General features: G+C 44.1%; 1 protein-coding gene across 1 annotated transcript in view; it reads left to right on the plus strand.

Annotated features, from left to right (window-relative positions):
• The window catches only part of LOC121279297 (peroxidasin homolog), a 659,434-nt gene that overhangs the window by 533,888 nt on the left and 100,193 nt on the right, over window positions 1-25,353 (plus strand). The window contains exons 16-17 of the mRNA XM_041190436.1: window positions 5,050-5,207; window positions 16,651-18,154. Coding sequence (XP_041046370.1) covers window positions 5,050-5,207; window positions 16,651-18,154 — 1,662 coding nt within the window. The remainder of the gene's footprint in view (window positions 1-5,049; window positions 5,208-16,650; window positions 18,155-25,353) is intronic.

Here is a 25,353-nt window from a genome sequence, read left to right on the forward strand (position 1 = left end):
CTGCCCTCCTGCATATCAGTGGAAGTGATGAGTCCCAGTCGCATGGTAATTGGCAGTGTTGCAGCAGAAGTCGCATGTGCTGCTCTCTCTCTCAGGATGTCAGCATGTTTGCCCCCTTACCATTCTCTTGACCAGTACCCGGCATAACAACAGCAAATTAGCTGGGCCAGTCTGCCCCAGTAAAAGCTGATATGCGGCAGTGTGGAGCTGGTCACTCAGTTATTTTAGGTATTGCAATCCCTGTCATGGGATTTCACCACCATGATTGAACGTCTGCACCAGTCACCTCAAGAGTCCACACATGAGAAGCAGCAGCCTTCCAGCAGTTCCGCTAAAGGCAGTGAAGTGAGAAAACCCTCTAATTATGCAAATGTAACACTGCTTTTCAAGAAAGGAGAAAATGAACTTCAGGCCATTTAGCCTGGTATCAGTCATCAGGAAGATGCTAGAATCCATTAATTAGGAAGTGGTTCAGGGCACTTAGAAAATCACAACATAATTAGGCAGAGTCAACATGGTTTTATGAAACAGAAATCGTGTTTGCCAAATCTATTGGAATATTTTGAAGATGTAACCAGCAGGATAGATGGAGGGGGGTCAGTGATTGTGATAAATTTAGATTTTCAAAAGGCTTTTGATAAGGTGTCACATGCAAGATGAGAACTCATGATGTTGGGGTAATATATTAGCATGGATAGGGAATTAGTTAAAAGAGAGGAAGAAGAGGGTAGGGATAAATGGGTCGTTTTCAGGTTGGCAGGCTGTACGAGTGAGGTGCCGCAAGAATCATTGCTGGTGTTCAGTATTTTACAGTCTATATTAATGACTTAGATGAAGGGACTGAGATTAATGTGTCTAAGTTTGCTGATGATATAAAGCCAGATGGGAAAGTAAGCTATGACTTGGGCACAAAGAAAGCCGAATTTGATGCCCTCTCTTGAGGTGAGTTTGGAGCTGGGGGGATATTTTATCGGGTAAGAGGGTGGAGGGTGGGGACCCCACTGCCTCCGACTTCTTCCCAAATTAAGTCCATGGTGGGAAGGCTCGTGGATGACCAATTAATGCCTACTTAAATGCCTCTTCTGGCCACCACTGGGGGAGTCACCGTGTGGGAAGCCTGAAACACAAACCCTGTTTTGTTTGCTTACGGGCTCCGAGGGGGTTCCTGGTTCAAAGTCGCTCAGTACATGATCGAGGGACCTGGCATCAGGAAAGGTGGGGTGGGGGTGGGAGGGTGCGCTGATGAGAGCCATCCCCTGCCCATTCCCCAACACTCCCTCACCACCTTCTCCTCCCCACTCCCATTCCGCTATCATGTTTTTTCCAGGGATCCCACGATAAAACCTGGTGAAAACCTTAGTGTATTACTGACAGCAGCTGCTGATTGACTGGCAGTTCTGGGGATGGGAGTTCTGCCCTACTGATCCCGAAGGAAAAAAACAGTTTGGACCAGCAGTCTTATTTCCCAGTTTTTACTGGTGTTCCTGTTATGACACAGCAGTTGGTAAAGGCTGAGTTGTTTAAATCCCAGAGGGAAGCTTGAACCACTGTCATAACCTATATTTTCAATTGGTATGTTTGAGATGCAGCTCTGAATTTAGGAGGAAGACCACTGAGCCTCGAGGTTTTTATATAAAATTAAACATTTATTGATTTAACAACAAATTAAACGCATTCACATACCTACAACTTACTACCATAATAACTTTTAAACAAATCCCCAAATTAATCACTCCCAGGTAAGTCTTCACCAAGGCAACAATAACGCATAAACTTTAAACAGCCACCAGGCAAAGCACATTTGATCTTATGAATTCAAAATGAGGTTCCTTGCAATTTGGCTCCTTTGCAGACATAGCTCTAGGCTTACAGGCTGGTTAGATCTTAAATGCCTCTGACTTACACATGTAATCTCATTTCTGTTTATACCTAGCTTTTCCTTTGAATGTAAATATTCAATGGTATCCTAGGCTTCTAACGTCACAAAATCTAATGATAACATTTTCATCCCACTAATTTTATTAGTAATATAAACACATTGCTTGCCATCTCCCAGCTAGGTGCAAGATTTCACCAATTCCTTTGAATGCTTTATTCAACAAATGCAAATTTACACTTTACCTTCTATCCTTACATACTGTTTATCCAATTAACTTCTCGAAACTGCTATAAATCAAAGCACTCAGACGAGCTGGCTTTAATCCAATTACGACACACACAGACACTACAATTCCAATTTAAAAATAATTTCCAATAACATTATAGAAATAAATATCTCTTCATGATAGTTCCATTTTAAGGTATACAAGGCCAGGTCGGACCAGTAATCTTATTCCGCAGTTTTGACTGTTTTTGCCTTCTGGGGTGGGGGGTGGCGGGAGGGGATGTTCTGCAATTAAATGTCCCCCATGGAGGTAGGGATCCAGCAACAGGGTTCCTGCTGCTGATTAGGGACTTATTTCCCTCAAGGGTCCCAGTGATTGAATTCGTGGGGTGCCAGAAGTTTTGTGCCAGATGCCAGGTCCCCCACTACCCTCAATAAGTTCCACCCAATGTTTCAGGTCGACAATCCTTCATCAGAACTCAATCCCTCTCCATAGTTGCTGCCGACTTGCTAAGTATTTCCAGAATTTTCTGTTTTTATATTAAATGTTGGGGTTCAGAGAGATTTGGGTGTCCTTCTACAGGAAACAGAAACTTAGCATGCAAGTACAGCAAGCGATTAGGAAGACAAGTGACATATTTTCCTTTATTGCAAAGGGACTGGAGTATAAGATCAAGGTAGTCTTGCTGCAAGTGTACAGGGCTGTGACTGTGTACTGATGAGATTCCCTACATAAAGAAACATCTATTTGCCTTAGAGGGGTACAACAAAAGTTAACAAAGTTGATGACTGGGATGAGGCAGTTTGTCCTATACTCTCTGGATTTAGAAGAATGAGAAGTGACCTTATTGAAACATGTAAGATTCAGAGTGGGCTTGACAGTAGTTGCTGAGAGGTTGTGTCCACTGGGTGGAGTGTCTAGAACTAGGTGTCAGAGTTTCAGAATAAAGGAACTCAGAATAAAAGAACCGTTGGACTTAGATGAGGAGCAATTTCTTCACTCAAAATGTTGTTAATAATGTTCCCTTTAAGCTGTATGGCCACACAGGTACCTGAAAGTTCCTGTGCAGGTCACGCAAAAGTCATCACTTTAAGTTACCACACATGCCTGGTCGCACTTAAATAAATCGCCAATGTGCTCCATTAACAAAAATTAGACGGGATGTTGATTTTGAATCTCTGGAATTCTCTACCACAGAGGGATGTGGGTGCCCAGTTATTGAGTATATTCAAGGCTGAGATTGATATTTTTGGACTCTAAGGGGTTTGGTGATGAGTTGAGGTTTAAGATCAGCCATGATTTTATTGAGGGGCTGTATGGTCAACTCCTGCTTCTATCTTTTAAATTCTTATGTAAGAAAAGTATTATGGGTTAAGCACTTGGGTGTCAAAAGATTTTAGATCAATCTTCTATTTATAAATACCCTCATCAACCTGTTCATATTTGAAAGTTTGTTGTCTAGTCTCTTTTCATTTGTTATGAAATCTATTTTTATGGTTCAAATGTTTTAGGAGTATAAATTTTAGTTTTGGGAATGAAATTAGAATGCCCACATCCCATAAATGAATAAATAAAAAACGGAAAAACCTGGGTTTGAGAAACTGCTAAACACCCATAAGATAAATACAATTAAAATGATGGTCTGTGTTTACTTAAAGGATTAGAGTTAGCTTCATAATAGAGCCAGTGAGTCTGATAAGATTGTAATTGTCCCTACGAGAGATAGAAATTATTCATTAAAGTTTCCCAGATCAACAAAGGGCTTGAAAACAACTGATAAACAAGGGAAGGTCTTAAGGTATCCATATACTTTTCAGATCAAATGACAGGTTTAAAATTGGAAGTCTTGACTGAGTAGGGGCTGCTTTTCTTATAAGGGGAGCTTTGTTTAATTAGGGGAGAGGATGTATTGATGTATTGCGATTGATTAGTAGCTGTGAAAGGAGAAAAGGGCATGGGCTAACTAAGGGAGGGAGGAAGCTTGCAGCCCTATAAAGGTTTGTGGCAGACAGAGGGAGCAAGCTGGGCTATGCAGGGAAGGTCAGTATCCACAGATAGTAGTTCAATCATGACGGTTGGGAGTTAAAGTTATACAGGGAACATCAATGGTAAGGTCCCGAGAGTTGAGGATAGCAGATGGCATGGTATCGGACTTAGAGGAATCTGTGCAGAGCATGAGCACTGCATTAACCTGAAGATCTGAGTGCACAGCCTCCACAATTGAGAGAATGGCAACTCTCATGGAGAGACAGCTTCAGAAACAGAATCAAGGGTTTCTGGGGATCCGCTTGGACCTGCAATCCCATACAGTGGCAGTGGCCTCAGCAGGTCACTGTCAGTGTGAGATGGATAAGGTACCTAGTCAGTCTGCTAGGTACCCGTCTATCTATGGTGAGCAGGGAGGTTCAAACCAACCTCATGCTGGTGGACCAGCTGCATGTCGCATCTGCGGGCTCCTCTCAGGGCACTCTGAGGGCAGCAGCGCCCCCACCCCTCTGCCAGTGCCTGTGGCACCTGATGAGGCTGCGACAACTGAAAGGTGCCCTTCTATGGTGTTGGACACTCCCTCCCAGGAAAGCATAGAGGCCAGAGGACATCCATCAAGGTCATTAGGGCCGACAGGACATAACAGTCAGCAGACTGCCTCTAATGATGCTGCCAGCGAGGGGGGTTGAGGGGGGCACCAAGATGCAGCGCTCACAAGCGGCACTATAAACACGAGGGGGTGATAATACTTCAGTTGAAATGTGTTCTATGTTCAAGTTGTGTAAACATGACCACTAGTTAAAGATGTTATGTTTCATGGTCTGAACGTGCTTTATGTTTCTCACAGGTGTTGGGCATGGGAGTGGCTTGTGTTACATGGTCTGAATATCATGAACAATTAAACAGGTCTATTTGCATTACATTGGAACTCTGCTTGACTTGTACATTTTCTTTCTAGAAGCCCACTTAGTCCAAATGACCTGCTGGCTTTGTTCCGCTATCCACGCGATCCCTTTACTGTGGAGACAGCAAGAGCAGGAGAGATCTTTGAGCGGACCTTGCAGCTGATACAGAACCATGTCAAGCAAGGCTTAACTGTGGACTTCAATGACATAGGTATGGTCCAAGTCAAAAGAGAAACTTAGGCCCAGATTTTTTGGTTAGCAATGAAGCAGTGTTGCCCACTGCTGACCACAAGGAAAGCTGCCCACAATGGTCCAGCAATATCTGCAGCGTAGACTTCAATTTTCCTGATCATGGTTTACATTTGGCTTAATTCAGGGGGTGTCCAGACATTCAGCATCATTCATGTTGGACAGAAACAAAAATTGCTGGAAAAACTCATGAGGCAGAATTTTGCCATCGGCAAGCATGTGGCGGGGCCCACTCGCCGAGGCATAAAATGACCCAGGATGATGTCAGGCATAATCCCCAATGCCATCCCGCCCCATTTAAATTTTCAGGAAGGCAGAAGCACAGCAAAATCAGCTGTGGGCCCGCTGACCTTTCAATGGCCGATTGAGGCCATTGATAGGATCATTGAAACAATTAAAGGACCTGCCTGTCCAACCTTAAGGTTGGTGGGCAGGCCAGGAGCCCCGGCGGCAAATAGGAAAAACATGAAACCTCATCCACCGGCGGGATGAGGTTTCATGTAGGGTTTTAAAAAGTTTAATAAACTTATTAAGTAAATTATGAACATGTCCCATCTCATGTGACATTGTCACATGAGGGGGACATGTTAGGGAATATTTTTTCTCTATTTTTCATATTTTTAAAAGTGTCAGTGATCTCCCTGAGGCAGCACTTAGCCTTAGGGAGATGTGCACTCTTTCGTGCGCATGTGCGAAAGAGCGTACTCTCACTTTTGGGAAATCCACCCCCGCCCGCACAGGAAGCACATAGCGTTAATTGGCCTGCCCACGTAAAATGGCGGCAGGGCCCGCTTCTCCGGCACGGATCGGCTCCCCGCCCGCCAGAGATTGGGTCGGGCCCACCCGCCCGACAGGCAGAAAATTCTGCCCATGAAGAAAAGTCATATGGACTCGAAACATTAACTCTGTCTTTCTCTCCGCAGAAGTTGTCAAACCTGCTGAGTTTTTCCAGCAATTTTTGTTTTTGTTTCAGATTTCCAGCACCTGCAGTATTTTGCTTTTATATTCATGTCAGACAGCATGGTTAGTACCTAATCAGATTGAATATTCTCACAGTCAACAAACCAGGAAATTAAAGGCACCGAATCCTTTCACTTTTAAATTAAAATGTACTATAGCAAAATAAATGATTATGATTAATTTAAGATGGAAGCTAAAACAAGAATAAACAAGCTTTAAAAATATCATTTGAAGAAATATGTGGAATTTTAATAATAATGGACAGATTTGACTTTTCACGAATATAAAATTAGTTTTCCTGGGCCAGTTACAGTATTTAATAGTAACTTTGCACACCATTAAAAAATCAGTTATGCCTTGTTCAAGAAGTTGTAACTTTCTGAAGTATTTTTATAGCAGGACTGCCAGTTTAAGCCTGTAAATTCTCGTCAGTTCAAAGATTTCCCATTGTTTGCGGTCTGGGGACGTCAAAAGTGCATCCTCTGCAAAACTCTCACAGGCAGCAACTTCTGTACTTTCACCATATTCTGTGCCTATGTAGGCTCTCAAAGTTGCTGTCAATTTTAGTGCAGTAATAGCAGCAATGGTTTTGCCATCATTAGTACCACAAAATCCAAGCCAAAATAGCCATAGATTACCAAACAAAGGTGAAATGTCGAAAAGCGTTAAAAACAATACCTATGAGGGTTACTTCATGTTTACAATTACCATTTTTCAAATTTTCTTGTGAGATGTGGGCATCGCTGGCAAGGCCAGCATTTGTTTCCTACCCTAAAACAACATTTAGGCCAGGATTTTCCGGCACTGTCGTGGCGGAACCCGCTGGGGGAGATTCAGCAGCCTAGCCAAAAGCCCATTGACTTTTGGTGGGTCTGGGTGACCTTGGCAGAGGGTGAGGCCGGAAAATCTCACCCTTAGGACAGAATTTTGGTCTTGGTGGGGGTGGGTTGGGGTGGTCGGGAAGCCGACCACCACCTGCTATCAGCACCACACCACACAGCAATTTCACGCTGGCAGGCCAATTAAGGCCTGCCCAGTGTGGAATGCAAGCGGCAGCACTGAGCACTGCCTGTGTGTGGGGGGGGTGGGGTGGGGGGAGGAGGGTGAGTGGGCCAAGCACGAACTTCGCACATGCGCGCGAGTGAACACTGCAGAATCTTCCTGAGGCATGGGGCTGCCTCAAGGAGAGGAAGAGATATAACAAAATATAATAAAGAAAATAAAAATATAATAAAACATGTCCCCTCATGTGATTCTGTCACATGAGCAGGGACATGTTATTAATTCAATTGCAAAACCTTTTTACTTTTATTTGCTTTTGGAAACCTCATCTCGCCCATGGGCGAGGTTTTCACAAAAATGCAAAGGCCATTAGGTTGGACGGGCAGCAACAGATTTAGCTTAATTGATTAGTGAAGGCCTAAACAGGCCTTTTAATTGTCGGCGGGCACACCAAACTATCACGTGACTGCGCGTTGATGTCGGCACGCTCAGCCAACATCAACAGGCATCATTTCACGCTCGGTTAGGAGCGCACCTTCCCGCCGAGCGAAAATTTCTGTTCTTGGTGCTTGTTGGTCATTAATGTTTGAACCTCCTCTGAAGTTATGTTAAAAATTATATTCTGCAAATATCAAACATTAGTGCGGAAGTGAAAACCAAACTATTTCAGGTAGAGCTAAGGCACCCACTCAACCCATCCTGAATCATCTATTCAAAAAAGAACCTAGGACAGAATTTTTGGGTCAGCGAGCGGGGATGGGGCTCACTCGCCAACTCATAAAATGATGCGCGGTGATGTTGGGCGTTCGTCCCGACATCACCGCGCATCATTTAGATTTTCAGTTCGGTGGGCATGCAGCCAAGTTGGCTGTGCACCCACATAACTGTCAAAGGCCTATTAAGGCCATTTAAGTATCAATTAAACTAATAAACTGAGCTTCAGGTGTCAGAGGGGTCCCTGCTGCTCCGGGTCCCGGCCGTGCACCAACTGCTGATGCTGAAAGGAAGAATAAGGATATACGATCAGTTAGCCTGTGGGCAATGTCAATGTACATGCCTGTCCCCCGGATCATCATGCGCTCATCATTCCACACGCACTGGGCAAGCCATGTTGGTAACATCACTCACTCAATAATCAGCACTGCCGTGGATGTTGGGAGACTACTGGTGATGTGAGTGCTGGCCACACACACCTGCCCATGGAACCCCAGCCTCTCTGGCTCCAGTGGACCTGGGTGCATGGTGTCTCTCCAAGCCGAGGACCTCCTGCTCAAAGTGGCTCAGCATCAAAATCTGACCTGGCCCACCGCCAGTCCTCAGCCGCTCGGCGTTGTTATGAGAATTCTTCTCCTGTAAATGAAAAAATAGCATTGATAAGTGATAAATGCACTGTAAATCCCCTGGTGGCTGGCCCACCCCAAGTCCAGTTGACCATTGCAGGGTTGCAGTGCATCCTTCCCCCATTGGTGGCCAGCACTCACACCAATATGCCAGGTGTGTCCTTTCCCCCACCTCCCCCCCCACCGCCCACATGCTGCCTTCATCACAGTGGGGAGCACACAGTTTAATCTGCCGTTGCAAGGAGGTACAATGACATGGAGCACAGAGAGCAGCAGATCTATCTGTGCCACGTCACCTTGAACATCCCCTCCCACCATGTCATCACCCTGACTTCCACATGTCCTAGAGTTCCGCATTGCACCTGAGTGCAGATCCTCCCGGCTGCCCCCACCACAGTCACGTGGGTGTCAGTCCACCACATGCTGCGGGTGCAGAACCCATCTCATCACAACCCTCTCACGCTGACGAACGCATATGGAATATCTGCTGGCTTGCCCAGCTAAGAACACATGCCATCAGTGATTCATTGCATTCAGGCCACTCAGACGTGGCTGGGGCGCCAGTGGGGGAGAAGCTTACATGAAGAGTGAAGTGAACGATGCCAGCCTGCTACTCACCCTTCCCGTGCACTGCAGGTCACTGAAGCGCTTGCGGCACTGGGTCCATAAGCGCCGCATCACATTGTGGGAACTCACGATCTCCACAACCTCCTCCCTCGCACACTTCGTCAAGTGGGGTGGCCTCCACCTCACTTCCTTGGGGACAAGCACATCCTGCCATACTGCCCCCTCCTCGAGGAGGGCAGCAAGGCACTCATCAGAAAACCTGGGCGCTCACTGGCTACCCACCCTAGCCTCCTGCATGGCTGTTTTAGATGTGCCTTGCCCCTGACCTTTGGCCATGTACAGCAGCCTTGGTGCGGCTGCAGCTTGGCCTTTAAGCAGGCTGCCGGGCCGCCATTGGACCCAGTGGCGATTGCCGATCACTCCGCCCGCCCACTCCTGCCGTCCCTGGGAGTCGCCAAACACGCTGGGCGGGCCTTAATTGGCCTGCCCGTGCAAAATGGCGGCATGGTCCCGATCGCCAGCAGCAATTGGGAACGCGACCACCAGCACCCGCTCTCACATGATATGGGGGAAATTCTCCCCTTAAACTAATCTCCCTGGGCAGGCCCTGACTCGGGAACCGTCCCCCACCGCCGCTCCCCCCCACCCCCCCCCGCCCGCACAGGGAGCACACAGCGCATCCAGGCACACAGCAAGCTGAGCGTGCCTTAATTGGCCCGCCAACATAAAATGGCGGTGTGGACCAGATCGGGGGTGCCAATTGAGTCCATGCCCACCTCCTGCCGCCCCTGCACAAGCCCCCCAACGGGGGAAATTCTCCCCCTACAATCCCTGATCACAGCAATTCTTTTCTCAAATAATCTAAAAGACTTACTGAAAATTCCATTCCCCATGTTTATCACTCGTTAGGTGCCATTTTACATTTTATCACCAGGTGAAAAATGATAGCGAGTTGGCAACCTATTGTATACCTCACACAATTCTTTTTCGCAGCAATAACTTTTAAAGTTATACCTTTTGTGTGAAGAACTTTCTGACATCAGTTCTAAATTTGTTGTTCATGAGCTTCTACCTGCATCACCTTATCCTACTGCCATGATTTACTTTGAAGTTGTGTTCCACATTGACCTTTACTGGCCTTGACTTGTCTTCTCTATCCCCATAACATAATGTTCAATGTGATATTGCCTCACAGCTTTTTTTCTGTGTGTGTATGTGTTCTCTGTAATCACAATTGTATTAATTTTTCTACTGAGATAGGCTTTAACTTGGGATATGAGGATATGCACTTTATCCCAGGTACTTTTCTTATGTTTCCTTCTGTAATCTTCGTTAAGTCTATTTTTTCTATAACCAGTCATTGTTGACTTCCCCTTAATTTACAATCACTTAGCACTCAACTTCATGGCTTTTATTTTCCAATGCACATGACTTGTTAGCTCGGCTCAATGAATAGTTTAGGTTGAACTAAACCGTGGCACTATTCAAAGAAGAGCCAAGAGTTTTTTAATAGCATGGTCAATATTCTTCTGCAAATCAACAGCACAAAACATCAACAGCATAAAAACAAACTATTTGGTGTGAAGGTGGATTTTTTTTTAAATTTAGGAATATGGAGGCATTCTGTAAAGAAGGCTGTGAGTGAGTAAGTTTGTGTGTAATTAAACTGGGGAAGGTTGGTAAAGACAGCTTGTCTGTGGGAGCAGAGAGATGAAAGATAAAGGTACTAAAAGGATGCATTTGTAATGAAAGGCTATGGGGAAGGTGTGAGTAAATAGGTTGGATTTGAAATTTGCATTATAAGATAAGTAGGAACTTGACTTTTCAGCTGTTAAATTTCAAAGCGTGTTTAAGGGACTTTTACAACTTACAAAGGTTTCATAAGTAAACAAGGAGAGGTTATTAAATTTGATTTTACCTGAAAGTGGAGGCAATAGCAAAACAGGAAAGATTTTTATATTTTGGAAAAATTGAGTTCAAAGAGAAGCTTAGAACAATGGAGTCTAAGATCAAAGGGCAAAAGGATATTTAAGGACAAATGTTTAGTTGAGTTGTGTTGGCTGTGTGGACGAACTGTCCTGTGACTAGCTTTGTGCTGAAAAAGTTTTGAATTTGAAGCAGCCATCCAGTTTAAAGCCAGAGAAGTCTTTGGGAAGAATTTTTCAGTTGACGGGCAGGCTCACCGGGACTGGGCGGTCGTGGAGCCAATCTGTGCCCGTGATCGGCTCCACACCACCATTGTATGCAGGCAGGCCAATTAAGCATACGATGCAAGCGGTAGTGCTCAGCACTAACTGTGCAGGCGGGGAGGAGGAGGGAGAGTTGGGGCCAGTGGCCCTTTGTGCATGCGTGCGAAAGAGTGCTTCAGCCTCATTGAGGCACGGAGCTGCCTCAGGGAGATTGAAGGGCTTTTGAGCTTATTAAATAAAAGGCTTAAAACTTTATTTAAACATGTCCCCACGTGTTATTGCATCACATGAGATGGGACATGTTTTTATATTTATGAATTTTTATTTATTTATTTAATAAAAGCTTTAGGAAACCTCTTTCCACCCGTGGATGAGGTTTCCTAAAAAGTGCAAAGGCCATTTGGCCTTTTCGCTTGCCCACCAACAACATTTACAATAACCTTAATTAGAACCTTAATGGCTTTGATAGGCCGTTTAAATATCGGTGGGCATGCAGCTGACTCCGGCGCGCACCCGCCAAATGAATCATCACAACTCAGCATCATTTTACGTGTTGGCGTGTCAGGCCCACCCCCGCATGCCGACTGAAAAAATCTGACCTTTATTTTCAGAAAGCAGTCAGTTTCTGAACTTCCGTTAGTTCCACAGCAGAGTGGAAGAGACTGAGGAGTTACGTGGTATACTTTATTAAAGTAGCAGCAGTTTTTTGCCTTGGGTAACATTACTGGATTTTTATGGTTAAAAATCTGTGAGGGAACTGTTGCCAAGTAGATTATTTGGACATTTTAACCAAGTTTTGGGGGGGCTGGGGTAATGTTTTGTAAGACTGCTCAACTGTGTAATTTTAATCTTGTGTGCTTAAGGGTTTTTTCTTCATGTTAATAAATCTTCTAATTTTAAAATCCTATAAGTGTTGCTAGATTCTATGTTTCTGGGATGAGGAGTTTTCCTCTCATTTTCAAAATACAACAGTTATGATCAGTAAGACAAGATTCCCGCTGGGATTTGGCTTACTCAATGAATAACGTCGGCTGTGGTCATGACATTTCGTCATATATCTCATTGCTGTTTGGGGAATCTTTCTATCTACAAGTTGGCTGCTGTATTTGTTTTGCAAAACCATCTCAAAAGTAAGTTGTGTAAACTGCTCTGAGACATGATAAGGCATTATATAATTGCAAGTCCTCATTTACTTTTTAATGAATTTATAATGAGGATTTTACCCTCGGCGATTTGGGGGCGGGGCCAGCTCACTGAAGGGAAAATGATGCGGGATGACTTTGGGAGGATTCCCTGACATCATCCCGGTCCATTTAAATCTTCAGGAAGGCGGGTGGACAGCGAAATCAGCTGTCCGCCCGCCAACCTGTCAATGGCCAATTAAGGCCATTGACAGGCTAATTAACCTTGTTGAAGACCCTGCCTGTCGAAGCTTAAGGCTGGCGAGCAGGCCAGGAGCCCCAGCAGGCTCCATATTATTCATGGAGTTTCATCCACTGGCGGGATGAAGTTTCATGTACGTTTTTTAAAAATTTAATAAATTTTATGTGTTACTTATTAACATGTCCCATCTCGTGTGACATTGTCACATGAGGAGGACGTGTTAATAATTTTAATAATTCCCTATTTTTTTACTTTTCTTACCTGTCAGTAAACTCCCTGAGACAGCACTTTACTTCAGAGAGCAGAGCGCTCTTTCGCACGCATGCGTGAAAGAGCGCACTTTGACAGTTGGGGATTCCCTCCCCCCGCCCCCCGCACGGAAAGCGCATAGCACTTCCTGTCAAGTAAGCCACTGGATGGACCTCAATTGGCCCGCCCACTCAAAATGGCGGCAGGGCCCGTTTTGGCAGTGGGGGTCGGCTGCCTGCCCACCGCCGAGCCGGTGGGGCCCACTCACCCACCAAGGGCAAAATTCTTTTGTATCATAATTAGATAATCCCACAGCTATGAAATATTAAACTTCAGCAGGGTAACATATTACTATGCTGATATTTTCTGTCACAAAATGGAAGGGCAGAGTTTTGTGGGCCTGCAACTCTGAATCATGTGATCTCCCAACTTTGACTATTCAGTTGAAGAGAATGGCAAATGGAGAATAGGTCCATTCCTCAGGAAGGAAAGTGTCTGGTGAGTCAGTGGTTGGTTGGTTTTATTATTAGAAATAAATTCTGAAATCAAATCAGAAAGGGGAGTTTTTTTCAATTAATATAATTGGAAAGTTACACAGTTTCCAATGTGTAGTCTGTGTGATTAAACTTCAGGTTTAAGGTAATCTCACTGATATTATTTAACCACTTAACTTGAAAACACCATTCAAATGAAAGTTTTGTCTAGATTCTCCTTTCAAATGTTACCCGATCCAGGAAGGCAGTTGCTTGATGATATATCATTGCTGGCTCCCAGGAGGAAAACTAAGTATCAACTGAAAAAGAAGAAAAAATAAATGGCTGAATTTTTCTGCTTTTTTTAAGTTTTAGTTAAAATTGGAATGGGCAGAAAGGATTAGTTTAAATTTGAAATGATTGGTAAGAATTTAATGAGAGAAATACCTGTCAAATCAGCAAGGTTAACCTGCAGCAGAGATCCAATAAAACACTTACAAATCATTATACATTTATCCTTGGATACATTCCTTATGAGGATCTACTTATGAAAAAATTTACTCCCATTATTGCTCTAGAGTATTTTTTTATTTTATGCTCATCTGACCAGCTGAATACTTGGTCATACTGTTTGATTCTCATAAGTCTTGTATCTGGGTATTAAAGTGTAGTGAAATAACTGGTGTTTGTTTTGGTTTGTGCTCCAAGTTCCCTTAGTTTATTTATTTTATGGGTTTTTTTCTCTCATAACTCCTTACAACTTATTTCAGCTTTAAAGTTATCACTCTTTTATTTTGAAACATCTTTTGAGGATAAGTGCCAAAGGCTTCTGCCTGCTGTTGTCACCTCTCCCAGATCACATCTCATATTCCAAGGGCAGGATTATTTAAATATTGGGAGCAGATGTCCTCTCCTGTAGCAGCACAATACAAGTACTTGTCCCAAGAAGGTTGTAGGACTCTGAGTAGCTCACTCCAGTCCTAGATCAGACTGAAGAAAAAGAGCCAGGATTTACCTTTCAGCTCCATTTAGCATCTGGAGTAACAGCAATTGATCCTTATGGGATTGGTTTCTGTTCGAAGTTTCTAATTGAAGCCCAATTTTAGGCCCATAATCAGATGTCTGACTCACCTCGGCAAATGCAAGTGCTGCTATGCCTATACATTTGCCAGAATTCTCAGGACAGTCTGAGAATACATTTAGAAATTCCCTCAAACTGCTCCCACAATGTATGAGAGGATGGGCAGAAGAAGCACCATTGCCTCCCCTCCACGAATGTAAGTGCAATTTTTTACTGGTGGGGTTGGGGGGGTCGTGGTGAGGGGCTGACATCCTGACAGATCTAGGTTTTAGCTGCTTTTCCAGCTTCTCCCATCCCACGCCATTATTAAGTTCAACTTATGCAATTTTTATTGCGTAACTTCCAGGCTAAAATATTCAGCCATTCACTTTGCTCTTCTTTTCCAGGTGCTTAGGCCTTTAAAACATTTCATGAAAGCCAGCAATGAGATGTCACAGAGCCGTGGCTTATGGCTCTGCTGACAGTTGATGCTAGCATCCTGGCATAACTCTGGTGAGTTGAAAGTTTAATTTTGATTTGCATTTTTGGATAATGATGTAGGGAGAGAAATAGTTAATAGCAGTAACTAACTGGTACCATAATGTTCTGTGTTTAAACATCAGTTACTGCTAAGGTTTACTTTCCCCACAATTAACAAATGTTTTCTATGGCCTCATGATTTGGCAAGAGGATTTTCATGGCATGTAAACCAACACAATGATTTATTGCAGTGTGCCTTTCTGCAGGTCATTGTGGGTGAACTGTCCTTCAGAAATGCACCACTTTATATACTCAATGTGATTCTCACGGTCAGTAATGAAAATCTATGAGAAGTGCTATTGTTGTTTTTGGATTATTTCAGATATTTATCCTAGCATGATACAAAGAGAAAATAATTTTTTAGGAAATTGTAAGTTAGCTTGTTCAACATTCTCATCAAAGTTCTTTAAATCAAATATAAAATGATTGAATAGTAGGTTATTTGCTCATCTATTTATTAAAGTTAGCAAAAGGAAGTCTACAGGGAATCTGTTTGTACTGAATGCCAGCTTTGTTTCTGCTGAACATGGCAAATAGAGCAAAAGATACCAATTAACTGTTCTTAAGTTTGCAATTAGATTTTATAGCTTTAGTTTTCTCAATGTCGTTGTACCATTACATTTCAAAAGACATTGCTTATCAGAAACATCTGGGAAAACTCTGCAGATATGTATCGGCAGATGACTAATAAATTATTAGTTATTATGAATACTATTATGCTATAGTTTTACCAGGAACTTGACACATATGGGTTGTAATGATTTTTGGGATATGATCTATGTCGCAGAATTGGACAACATTGTCACCATTGAGTTAGTGCCAGAATCATATTTTATGAGTTCCACCAGGCACTTTGGTTAATTTAAATAAATTAAGCAAAGAGATTTGAAAAGAGGGGATTAACATTGTTTTGTGGTTTAGTTCCAGTGCAGTTTGGCTCAGTGTGAGTAATTTGTTAAGAGATGTGGATTTAACATTTTTATTTTGAATATTCTTCTCATATGAATTTCTCAAGGAAAAGTGCATTTCAATAATTTTAAATACTTTGCATTTCCACTGCTTAGTGATCCACTTCTTCCAGTGAACTGCTCCAGCCAGGTTAGAATTGCCAGCATCAGCTGATGGGCGAACTGAGCTGTTGTGCTTGCCTTCCCTTTCTGTAGTGTTCTCTGATTCCTTTCTACCCTAGATCATGTGTTGGACTAAGAAATGATGACATCAGCAGCTTATTGTTACCAGATTTGTTTGCTGGTTAGAAAGTGAGCTTGGACAGCATAATACCAAAGGGAAAATATTCAACCATTTGAAATAGAACCGTGTCCAAACAGCTTCCAGAATATGTTAGTGATTGCTATTGAAAGTATTGGGCATTATGGGCCTTTATAGCTGCCCTTGATGGGACAACCAGTTAGAGTAAGATATTGTTTCTGAATTCAATTTGTTTTTATTTAGGATTGTTTTCTACTTTTAAAAAAATGCACTGATTTTGCAACTTTCACATTTCTTGCATGCACAGGATTGCATTTTAAAAGATAGGAAAACACTGGGTCAAATGAGAGGAAATGTCTAAATGATTGAGAGAAATTGATTTCCATGGCGGAGTAGTTTATGCTAACCATCTTTGTTATTTTATTTTTTTCAGACTTCCGCTACAATGATCTTGTTTCTCCACGTTATCTGGACTTAATAGCCAATCTCTCTGGGTGCACTGCTCATAGGCGGTTCCCTAATTGCTCAGACATATGCTATCACCAAAAGTATCGAAGCCACGATGGCACGTGTAACAATCTCCAGCATCCAATGTGGGGGGCATCACTCACAGCATTTGAAAGAATCCTGAAGCCAGTTTATGAAAATGGTTTTAGTCTCCCAAGAGGTACTGAATCCAATCGTTTATACAGTGGCCATCCATTACCTCTCCCTCGCCTTGTTTCAACCACAATGATTGGGACAGAGACAATAACTCCAGATGACAGATTTACACATATTCTAATGCAATGGGGCCAATTTTTGGACCATGATTTGGACCTAACAGTGCCAGCTCTTAGTATGTCACGGTTTTCTGATGGACAGTCTTGCAGCTCCGCATGTAATAATGATCCCCCTTGCTTTCCGATTATGATTCCAGAAAATGATCCTCGAGTAAGAAATGCAAGGTGCATGTTTTTTGTTCGCTCCAGTCCAGTTTGTGGCAGCGGTATGACTTCCTTACTGATGAAATCAGTGTATGCTAGAGAGCAGATTAATCACCTAACATCATACATAGATGCGTCTAATGTATATGGTAGTACAGACCGTGATTCCATGGAAATTAGAGATCTTACAAACCAACGCGGTCTGTTAAAAGAAGGTGAAGTTGTGCCACGATCGGGTAAACACATGTTGCCTTTTGCCACAGGCCAACCTATAGAATGCTTGAAGGATGAGAATGAAAGCCCAATTCCTTGCTTCCTTGCAGGAGATCATAGGGCGAATGAACACGTTGCACTGACAGCCATGCATACGTTGTGGTTCCGAGAACATAATCATATTGCCACTGAACTACTGAGATTGAATCCTCACTGGGATGGGGACACTGTTTATCACGAATCACGAAAGATTGTTGGAGCACAGATGCAGCACATCACATATAACCACTGGCTCCCTAAAATCCTGGGAGATGTGGGGATGAAAATGATAGGACCATATAATAGCTACAATCCAAATATGAATGGAGGAATTTTTAATGCTTTTGCCACAGCAGCTTTTCGGTTTGGTCACACATTAATCAATCCGATTCTCCAAAGACTGAACAGTTCTTTTCAACCCATTCCAGAAGGTCACCTTCCTCTTCACAAGGCTTTCTTCTCTCCCTTCAGACTGATCCAAGAAGGGGGTATTGATCCACTTCTCCGTGGCCTTTTTGCTTCTGCAGGGAAAATGCGAGTCCCCTCGGAGGTTCTCAATTTGGAACTGACGGAGAGGCTCTTTTCCATGGCTCATGCTGTAGCTTTGGACTTGGCAGCAATGAATATCCAGAGGGGTCGTGATCATGGCATTCCTCCGTATCCCGACTACAGAGTATTTTGTAATATGAGTACTGTTCGGAACTTTGAGGATTTACAAAATGAGATCAAGAATCCACAAATTAGAGACAAACTTAGAAGGTGAGTGCCATCCTGCTGTAAAATACAGAAGCAGGAAATGGAAAGTTTGTTTCCCTTACAGAGATGTTCAAACATGTAAGAAGATGCCTTTTATTTGAAACAAAAACAGAATTACCTGGAAAAACTCAGCAGGTCTGGCAGCATCGGCGGAGAAGAAAAGAGTTGACGTTTCGAGTCCTCATGACCCTTCGACAGAACGTTCTGTTGAAGGGTCATGAGGACTCGAAACGTCAACTCTTTTCTTCTCTGCCGACGCTGCCAGACCTGCTGAGTTTTTCCAGGTAATTCTGTTTTTGTTTTGGATTTCCAGCATCCGCAGTTTTTTTGTTTTTATGCCTTTTGTTTGAAGCTGTGTAATTAAGTTGAGAGCACTGTCATGGAATGTGAGAGGCAAATGTCCCAGTTGAAGGAATGAATATTTTTCTCATTCCAGACTCTGTCAAAATGGTGTTGGGCCAGATTAGTGTAAGCCCCATGTGCAAATCTGCAGCTCAATGGACTAACAGACACCAAGGCCAGGATTTTCTGGCCCCACTACGGGCAAGGAGACACCCCAGCCAGAGGTCCATTAACTTGCAGCAGGAATGGAAGATCCCAGCGGCGGGTGGGTGCGGAAAATCCCGCCCTAAAACTGCTTTTTAAATTACTTACTCGGTAGTTTTGTTACAATTACAACATGACATACATCCTAAGGCAGGATTTTCCAGTTCCACCCACCATGGAATTCGTCACGGGTGGTTTGACGGACTGTTGACTTCAGGAGGGAATTTTCGGTCCCGCAGCAGGTGGGACCAGCAAATCCTGGCCCTAATTTGGGATAGTTATTTTCTTTGGCATCAATTGTGCAGAGCTTGCAGATGTCCCTGACAAAATCCACTTTTATTTGGGTGCCACTTAAAAAAAAACTCAATAAACAATCCTAAATTTAATTGATCATGCGTCCCAATGTCACCGCACATCATTTAGACTTGCAATTCAGTGGGCGTGCATCCGAGTCAGCTGTGTGCCCGCCAAACTGTTAAAGGCATGTTGAGGCCATTTAAAAACTAATTAAATTAATAAACTGAGCTGCCCGTCCAACCTTAATGTTGGCAGGCAGGCAAAGAGCCCAGGCAACCTTCGCATATTTCATGGAGCCTCTGCCACGAAGGGTTTAAAAATTGAAAAAGTTTTTTTTAAAAATTCTTTGAAATGTCCCAGCTCCTGTGACACTCACATGAGGGACATGTCTTAAAAATTTTTATTTTCTTTATTTAGATGTTTAAAACTTAAACTAATCTCCCTTAGGAACCTCTGTGCCTCAGGGAGATTTCTGCGCAGGCCCTGACTCAGGGAAGGCCTCCCCCGCCCGCAACCCCCCCCCACCCATACAGGGAGCGCTCAGCGCTTCCAGCCGCACGTCACACTGGGGGGGATTTAATTGGCCCGCCTACATAAAATGGCGGCACAGACCCAATCGGAAGCACCCATCAGGTCCGCACCCGCCCGTATCCACCCCCGCACAACCCCCCCCAATGGAGGGGATATTCCTCCCCTATGTGTACCATGCACACTCAGCCAGAATAGTGATCAGATTCCCTGGCCATCATCATATCATAAATGATAGTTTTAGGCTTGCAAACTACAAACTCCTCATAAACCATGGTTCTCAAAAATGTACTTCAAGCTGACATCTATGCAAATCTTTTTCAATACCTAAATCTGAAGTTTCTCTCAAAAATAATTTACGGATAGAAAATGAGTACAAACATACTCATTCCGGATCTAAACACATAGGCCAGGATTTTCCCCTTGGTGATTTGGGGACGGGGCCGCTCGCCGAGGGGAAACTGATGCGGGATGACATCAGGAGGAATCCCCAACGTCATCCCGGTCCCTTTAAATTTTCAGGAAGGTGGGCAGACAGTGAAATCAGCTGTCTGCCGGCCGACCTGTCAATGGCCAATTAAGGTCATTGATAGGCTCATTAAGATAGTTAAATGCCCTGCCCGGCCAATCTTAAGGCTGGCGGGCAGGCCAGGATCCCCAAGGGCCTGTCGATTATTAATGAAACTTCATCCACTGGCGGGATGAAGTTTCATTACCGTTTTGTAAAAATTTAATAAATTTTATGAGTTTGTTATCAACATGTCCCATCTCGTGTGACATTGTCACATGAAGGGGACATGTTAATAATTTTAAAATGTTTCTATTTTTTGACTTTACTTACCTTTCGCTAAACTCCCTGAGACAGGACTTTGCCTCAGGGAGCAGTGTGCACCTTGACATTGGGGAAACCCTCCCCCCTCGCACAGGAAGCGCATAGCGCTTCCTGTCAGGCAGGCCGCTGGACGGGCCTTAATTGGCCCACTCACTCAAAATGGTGGCGGGCCCAGTTTCAGCGGCGGGGTTCAGCTGCCCACCCTCCGCTGAGCCGGTGGGGCCTGCCTGCCAGCCAAGGGCTAAATTCTGCCCATAAGTGTTGTGCAAGCCCCTTTGCGTTCCTTATTTATCCTTATGGCGTGGGAGAGAACAGAAATCTTAAACTGAGAGAAAAATGAATTGTCAGGATCTTGATCCAAATATCACAAAGATAGTCGGTTTCAGTCTCGCGAAAATCATTACTGAAACAACTCTAATTTGTAGCAAATTTAAAACTCTGTCACAAAATGTAGCTGCCATTTCAAACTTAGAAACGGATATGGAATATATTATGTTTCATGTTAAAGGGAACTAAACTCTCAGTCGTGAAATCATTCCTTTCAAACATGATTCATTTTTTGTTCTGTCTGTAATTGTGGTGTATCTTTTCAGCTGTTTCTTATTATGGGTCACAAAATTCCATCTGTAATTACTAATTTACCATTTTGAGTGGGCGGGCCAATTAAGGCCCGCCCAGTGGCCTGCCCAACAGGATGCGCTATGCACTTCCTGTGCGAGGGGGGAGGGATTCCTCAACTGTCAAAGTGCGCTCTTTCGCACATGCGCACGAAAGAGCACACTGCTTCCTGAGGCAAAGTCCTGTCTCAGGGAGTTTAGTGAAAGGTAGGTAAAGTCAAAAAATAGAGACATTTTAAAATTATTAACATGTCCCTCTCATGTGACAATGTATTTAATTATTGCATATTGAATTGAGGGTAAATGATGCTCCCACTAATGCAGAGTTGGGCAACTTGGTTGGCATTCAGAATGGATGCTCTGGGCTGTCTCCATTGTGAGGGGGATCACAGTGTCCCACTGGTCAGCCACCGTCCACCTCAAGCTGAGCAACTCCCGACTAATAACTTGGTGACCTGCCATCGTCCATCTCCTTCATCGGGTGCTTGGAGCTTGGAGTCTCTGCTCAACGAATGGACGGAATCCATTGTATCAGGCAAACAAACAAAACAAATGAAAAGAAAAAATATGCCAACTCTTCAGTTGGCAAGCTTGGACATCAGGAACATGTGCATGGGATTGACAAACAACTTGCAGCTGGTTGATAATGCACGCAAGACAGCTATAATTAACATGGGCCTTGATAGGCTGAACTTTGACATGGCAAGCCTGTTCTCTTGTCGGGAAGCTGAGAGTAGATCACTGAAAGAAAAACATTAAACACTCATCTGGCAGGGGAGAAATTCAAAGGAAACATGTGAGTAAACCTCAGCTGGCTAAGAAGAAGACCCAGAGAAAACAGAGGCCAGTGAATTGTGCATCTTCTCAGTCCACTGTCTTCCTCTGCAACAAATGCGACAGAGACTGCCATGCCAGAGTGGGGCTTCTGAGCCATACCAGATGATGTTTAACACAGAGTTGACCGCAATGGCGCAAACCATCATCTTACGAGATGGCCTTTAAAAAAAAACTGCTGTAAAATTCCTGGATAAATCTATCCTCTAGTTTTTTCTTACTTAAACAATAATGAATTCAGGGCCTGTAAGCCTTCATTGAAATAATTTATGTCACATTCTGACGGGAAGAAAGATATGACAACTAGGAGGCCTAAATAAATCATTCTAGATTGTTCTGATATGAGTAATCGGAAACAGCTGACAAATGTTATAAACTAAACCAAGAGAAAAATGAGTAAATACAACAAAGGCAATGACTTGACAAAGATTAATTTTCCCTTTAAAGGGTCATCATTATGGTTTAGAGGAAGGTTTTGGGCAGCATTTCCTTGAAAAGTTTAATCCAAAGACTGAGAGAGTAAGATTGGACCTCATTGTGCCTGTTTTACGGGTGGAAATTTGGTGCAAAAAGTCAAATTTAGAATGTTTCTTCTTGCACTTGAACAGTGTTGGAAACACATCCAGTACCATATTAATGACATATTAGATGTGTGAAGTAATATTAGGAAGAATGAGGAAAGGCAATATAAAATAAAAGATACAATTCTAAAGGGCTGCAGGAACAGAAGAACCTTGGGGGTATATGTGCACAAATTTGACAACTTGAGAAAGGGGTTAATTTAAAAATAAGATTTTAAAAAGGGCACGTGGGACTATGGGTTTTATAAATTGAGGCATAAAGTTCAAAAGCAGGGAAGTTATGGTAAGTCTTTATAAAACACTGGTTTGACCTCAACTGGAGTATTGTCTCCAATTCTGGGCACCACACTTTAGGAATGATGTGAAGGCATTGGGGAAGATGTAGAAAAAAAATAGGAGAATTGTTCTGGAAATGAGAGGCTTCATTTACATGGATAGATTGGTGAAGCTGTACACGTGTTCTCTTTGGAGAAGAGAAGGCTGTGAGGAGAATTGATGGTGGTGTTCAAAATCATGAGGGATCTGGACGGGGTAGATAGGGAAAAAGTGTTCCCATTGGTGGATGGATCAAGACCAGAGAATGTTACATTAGTTTCAGAGCAAGGGACAACATGATGAAAATTTTTTTTTAGTCAAAGCGATTAGGATCTGCAATGCACTGTCTGAGATTGTGGTGGTAGCAGATTCAATCATGCCTTTTAAAAGGTAATTGGATAATTACCTGAAAAGAAAACAATTGCAAGGCCATGGGCAAAAGACAGTGACTGGGAGTAGTTCTTACAGAGAGCCGTTATGGACACATTGGGCTGAATGGCCTCATTCTGTCCTGTAACCATTCTATGGCCTGAATTTTTTGGTTGTCGGGTGGGCTTGATCGGCGAGCTTGGGAGCAACCGGGAAACAGACCCCCGACCGCAATTTCATGCTGGCTGGCCAATTAACAGCCAGCCAGTGTGAAACGCGCACTGAAAAGCTCAGCGCTGCCAGGGTGGGGGTGACGATTAGCGCTTTGAGAGAGCTCCCTGAAAGCAGACAGTTGCCCCAGGGAGCTGCAGACCTGCAAATAATGAAATAAAGCTCTAAAAAGCTGCAAAAAATGTCCATGCATCACAATCAAGTACCTGAGAGCTACCTCATAAAAATGCTGTCTCCAGATACTTCTTTTTATTTTATTTCCTAATGGAGATTTCATTCCGCCCTTGAATGAGGCTTCATGTAAAATGTAAAGGCCGCCTGGCCGATTCGCCTGTCTGCCAACTGTAAGATTGGACGGGCTACGAAAAATCGCCGACAGTTGTGCTGTTAATGAGCTTCGTTGCCCTCTTAAATGTCAGCGGGTGCACTTCCGACTTTTGCACATGCCCGCCAAGCAAAATATCGCGCAAGTGCGAGATGACATTGGGACGCTTGCCCAACATCTTCTCGCTGATCAGGTTGGGCGCACGGTTCTTAGCACACCCATGCTAACACACACATCTCTCTCATTTTGCAGGAGGAGTACGTCAGGATCATGGAGCTTAGTGGACTAGGTGTATGCCACGGGGCGTACAGAAAGCGAAGACGACGGCGATGAGAGTGACTGAGGCCCTTGGCTGTACAGAAGGAGGAGCAGCACCCTCAGGAAGAAGGGGCAGTTGGGCTCCCGCATACGCCGCCCAAGAGCCACAGCGAGCTGTTGCAGGCCGGCACCTAACTGAACTCAGGGTTTATAAGCACCGCCTTTCATTCCTGCAAATGACCGAGAACCAGTGTAACCAACGACTGTGCATGTCTCAGGAACTGGTTGGTCACATCTGCCAGCTGCTGCAGGATTTGGCGCCAAGTGGCCATGGAGAGAATCCACTGCCAGTGGCCATGAAAGTGACAGCAGCACTCCATTTCTACACCAGTGACTCCTTTCAGGGCTCTGCAGGTAACCTCAGTGGGATCTCACAAGACCTCGCCCACAAATGCACCCATGAGGGTGCCATCTTTGCTAGAGCACAAAATGTGCATTTTGCCCAGGACCAGGGCAGCCAGGATGCAACAGTGATTGGATTTGTCCAGATCTCAGTTTTCCACAGGTGCAGGGTGCCATCAACTGCATTCATGTGGCGCTCAGATCCCAGTCACAACAAGCAGTCAGTTATATCAACCACAAGTGCTTCGACTCGCTGAATGTGCAGCTGCTGTGAGACCATCACAAAAGCATCCTAGAGGTGTGAGCACGGTTTCCAGGAAGTGTCCACAACTCCTACATTCCCAGTTGGTCCTTAATCCCTGACTTCTTCCAGGGTTCATAGATGCTGCAGGGTTGGCTCCTTGGGGATAAGGGCTGACCACAGAGGACGTGGCTGATGACACCCGTGTGGCGGCCTCAGACTGCAACAAAGCATAATGAGGCTCATACTGCAACTCGTAACTTGGTGGAGCAGACCATCAGGATGCTGAAAATGAGGTTCCGGTGCCTGGACCGGTCTGGTGGAGCCCTGCAATGTAGTCCACAGAGGGTGTCACACATCATCATCACCTGATGTACCCTTTACAACCTGGTGCTGCAACGAGTAGAGGAGCTGGCTGAGGAGGAGATGTAGGAGCTGGAGGTCTCCTTGGATGAGGCGGATATCAGCAGTGATGAGGGTGAGAATGTCCTCGAAGGCGACGATGATGGTGACGAGGCCCTTGCACTGGCTGGACGAGGCAGGATTGCTTGGGAGGCCCTCGTAGCTGCTAGATTTGTGGAGGATGATGACGACATGCAGTGAAGTGACTCTATAGACCCTCACATTGCATCTGTAAACGTTTGTTTGCAGTCTAGTTTATGGCATAGACCCTAACAGTCGCTCGATTGCAGGAGGACAATGATAACTTGCAGTTAGGACACTCCTTATATCTTCACATAGCCTCTGAGAATGTCTGACTCCTGTCTGACCGAGGGCAGCTCGCTTGCGCTCTCTGATCAGGGTCATATCATGGAGATACCACCAT

Source organism: Carcharodon carcharias, chromosome 6, assembly GCF_017639515.1.
Source record: "Carcharodon carcharias isolate sCarCar2 chromosome 6, sCarCar2.pri, whole genome shotgun sequence".
NCBI classification, from domain to species: Eukaryota; Metazoa; Chordata; class Chondrichthyes; order Lamniformes; family Lamnidae; genus Carcharodon; species Carcharodon carcharias.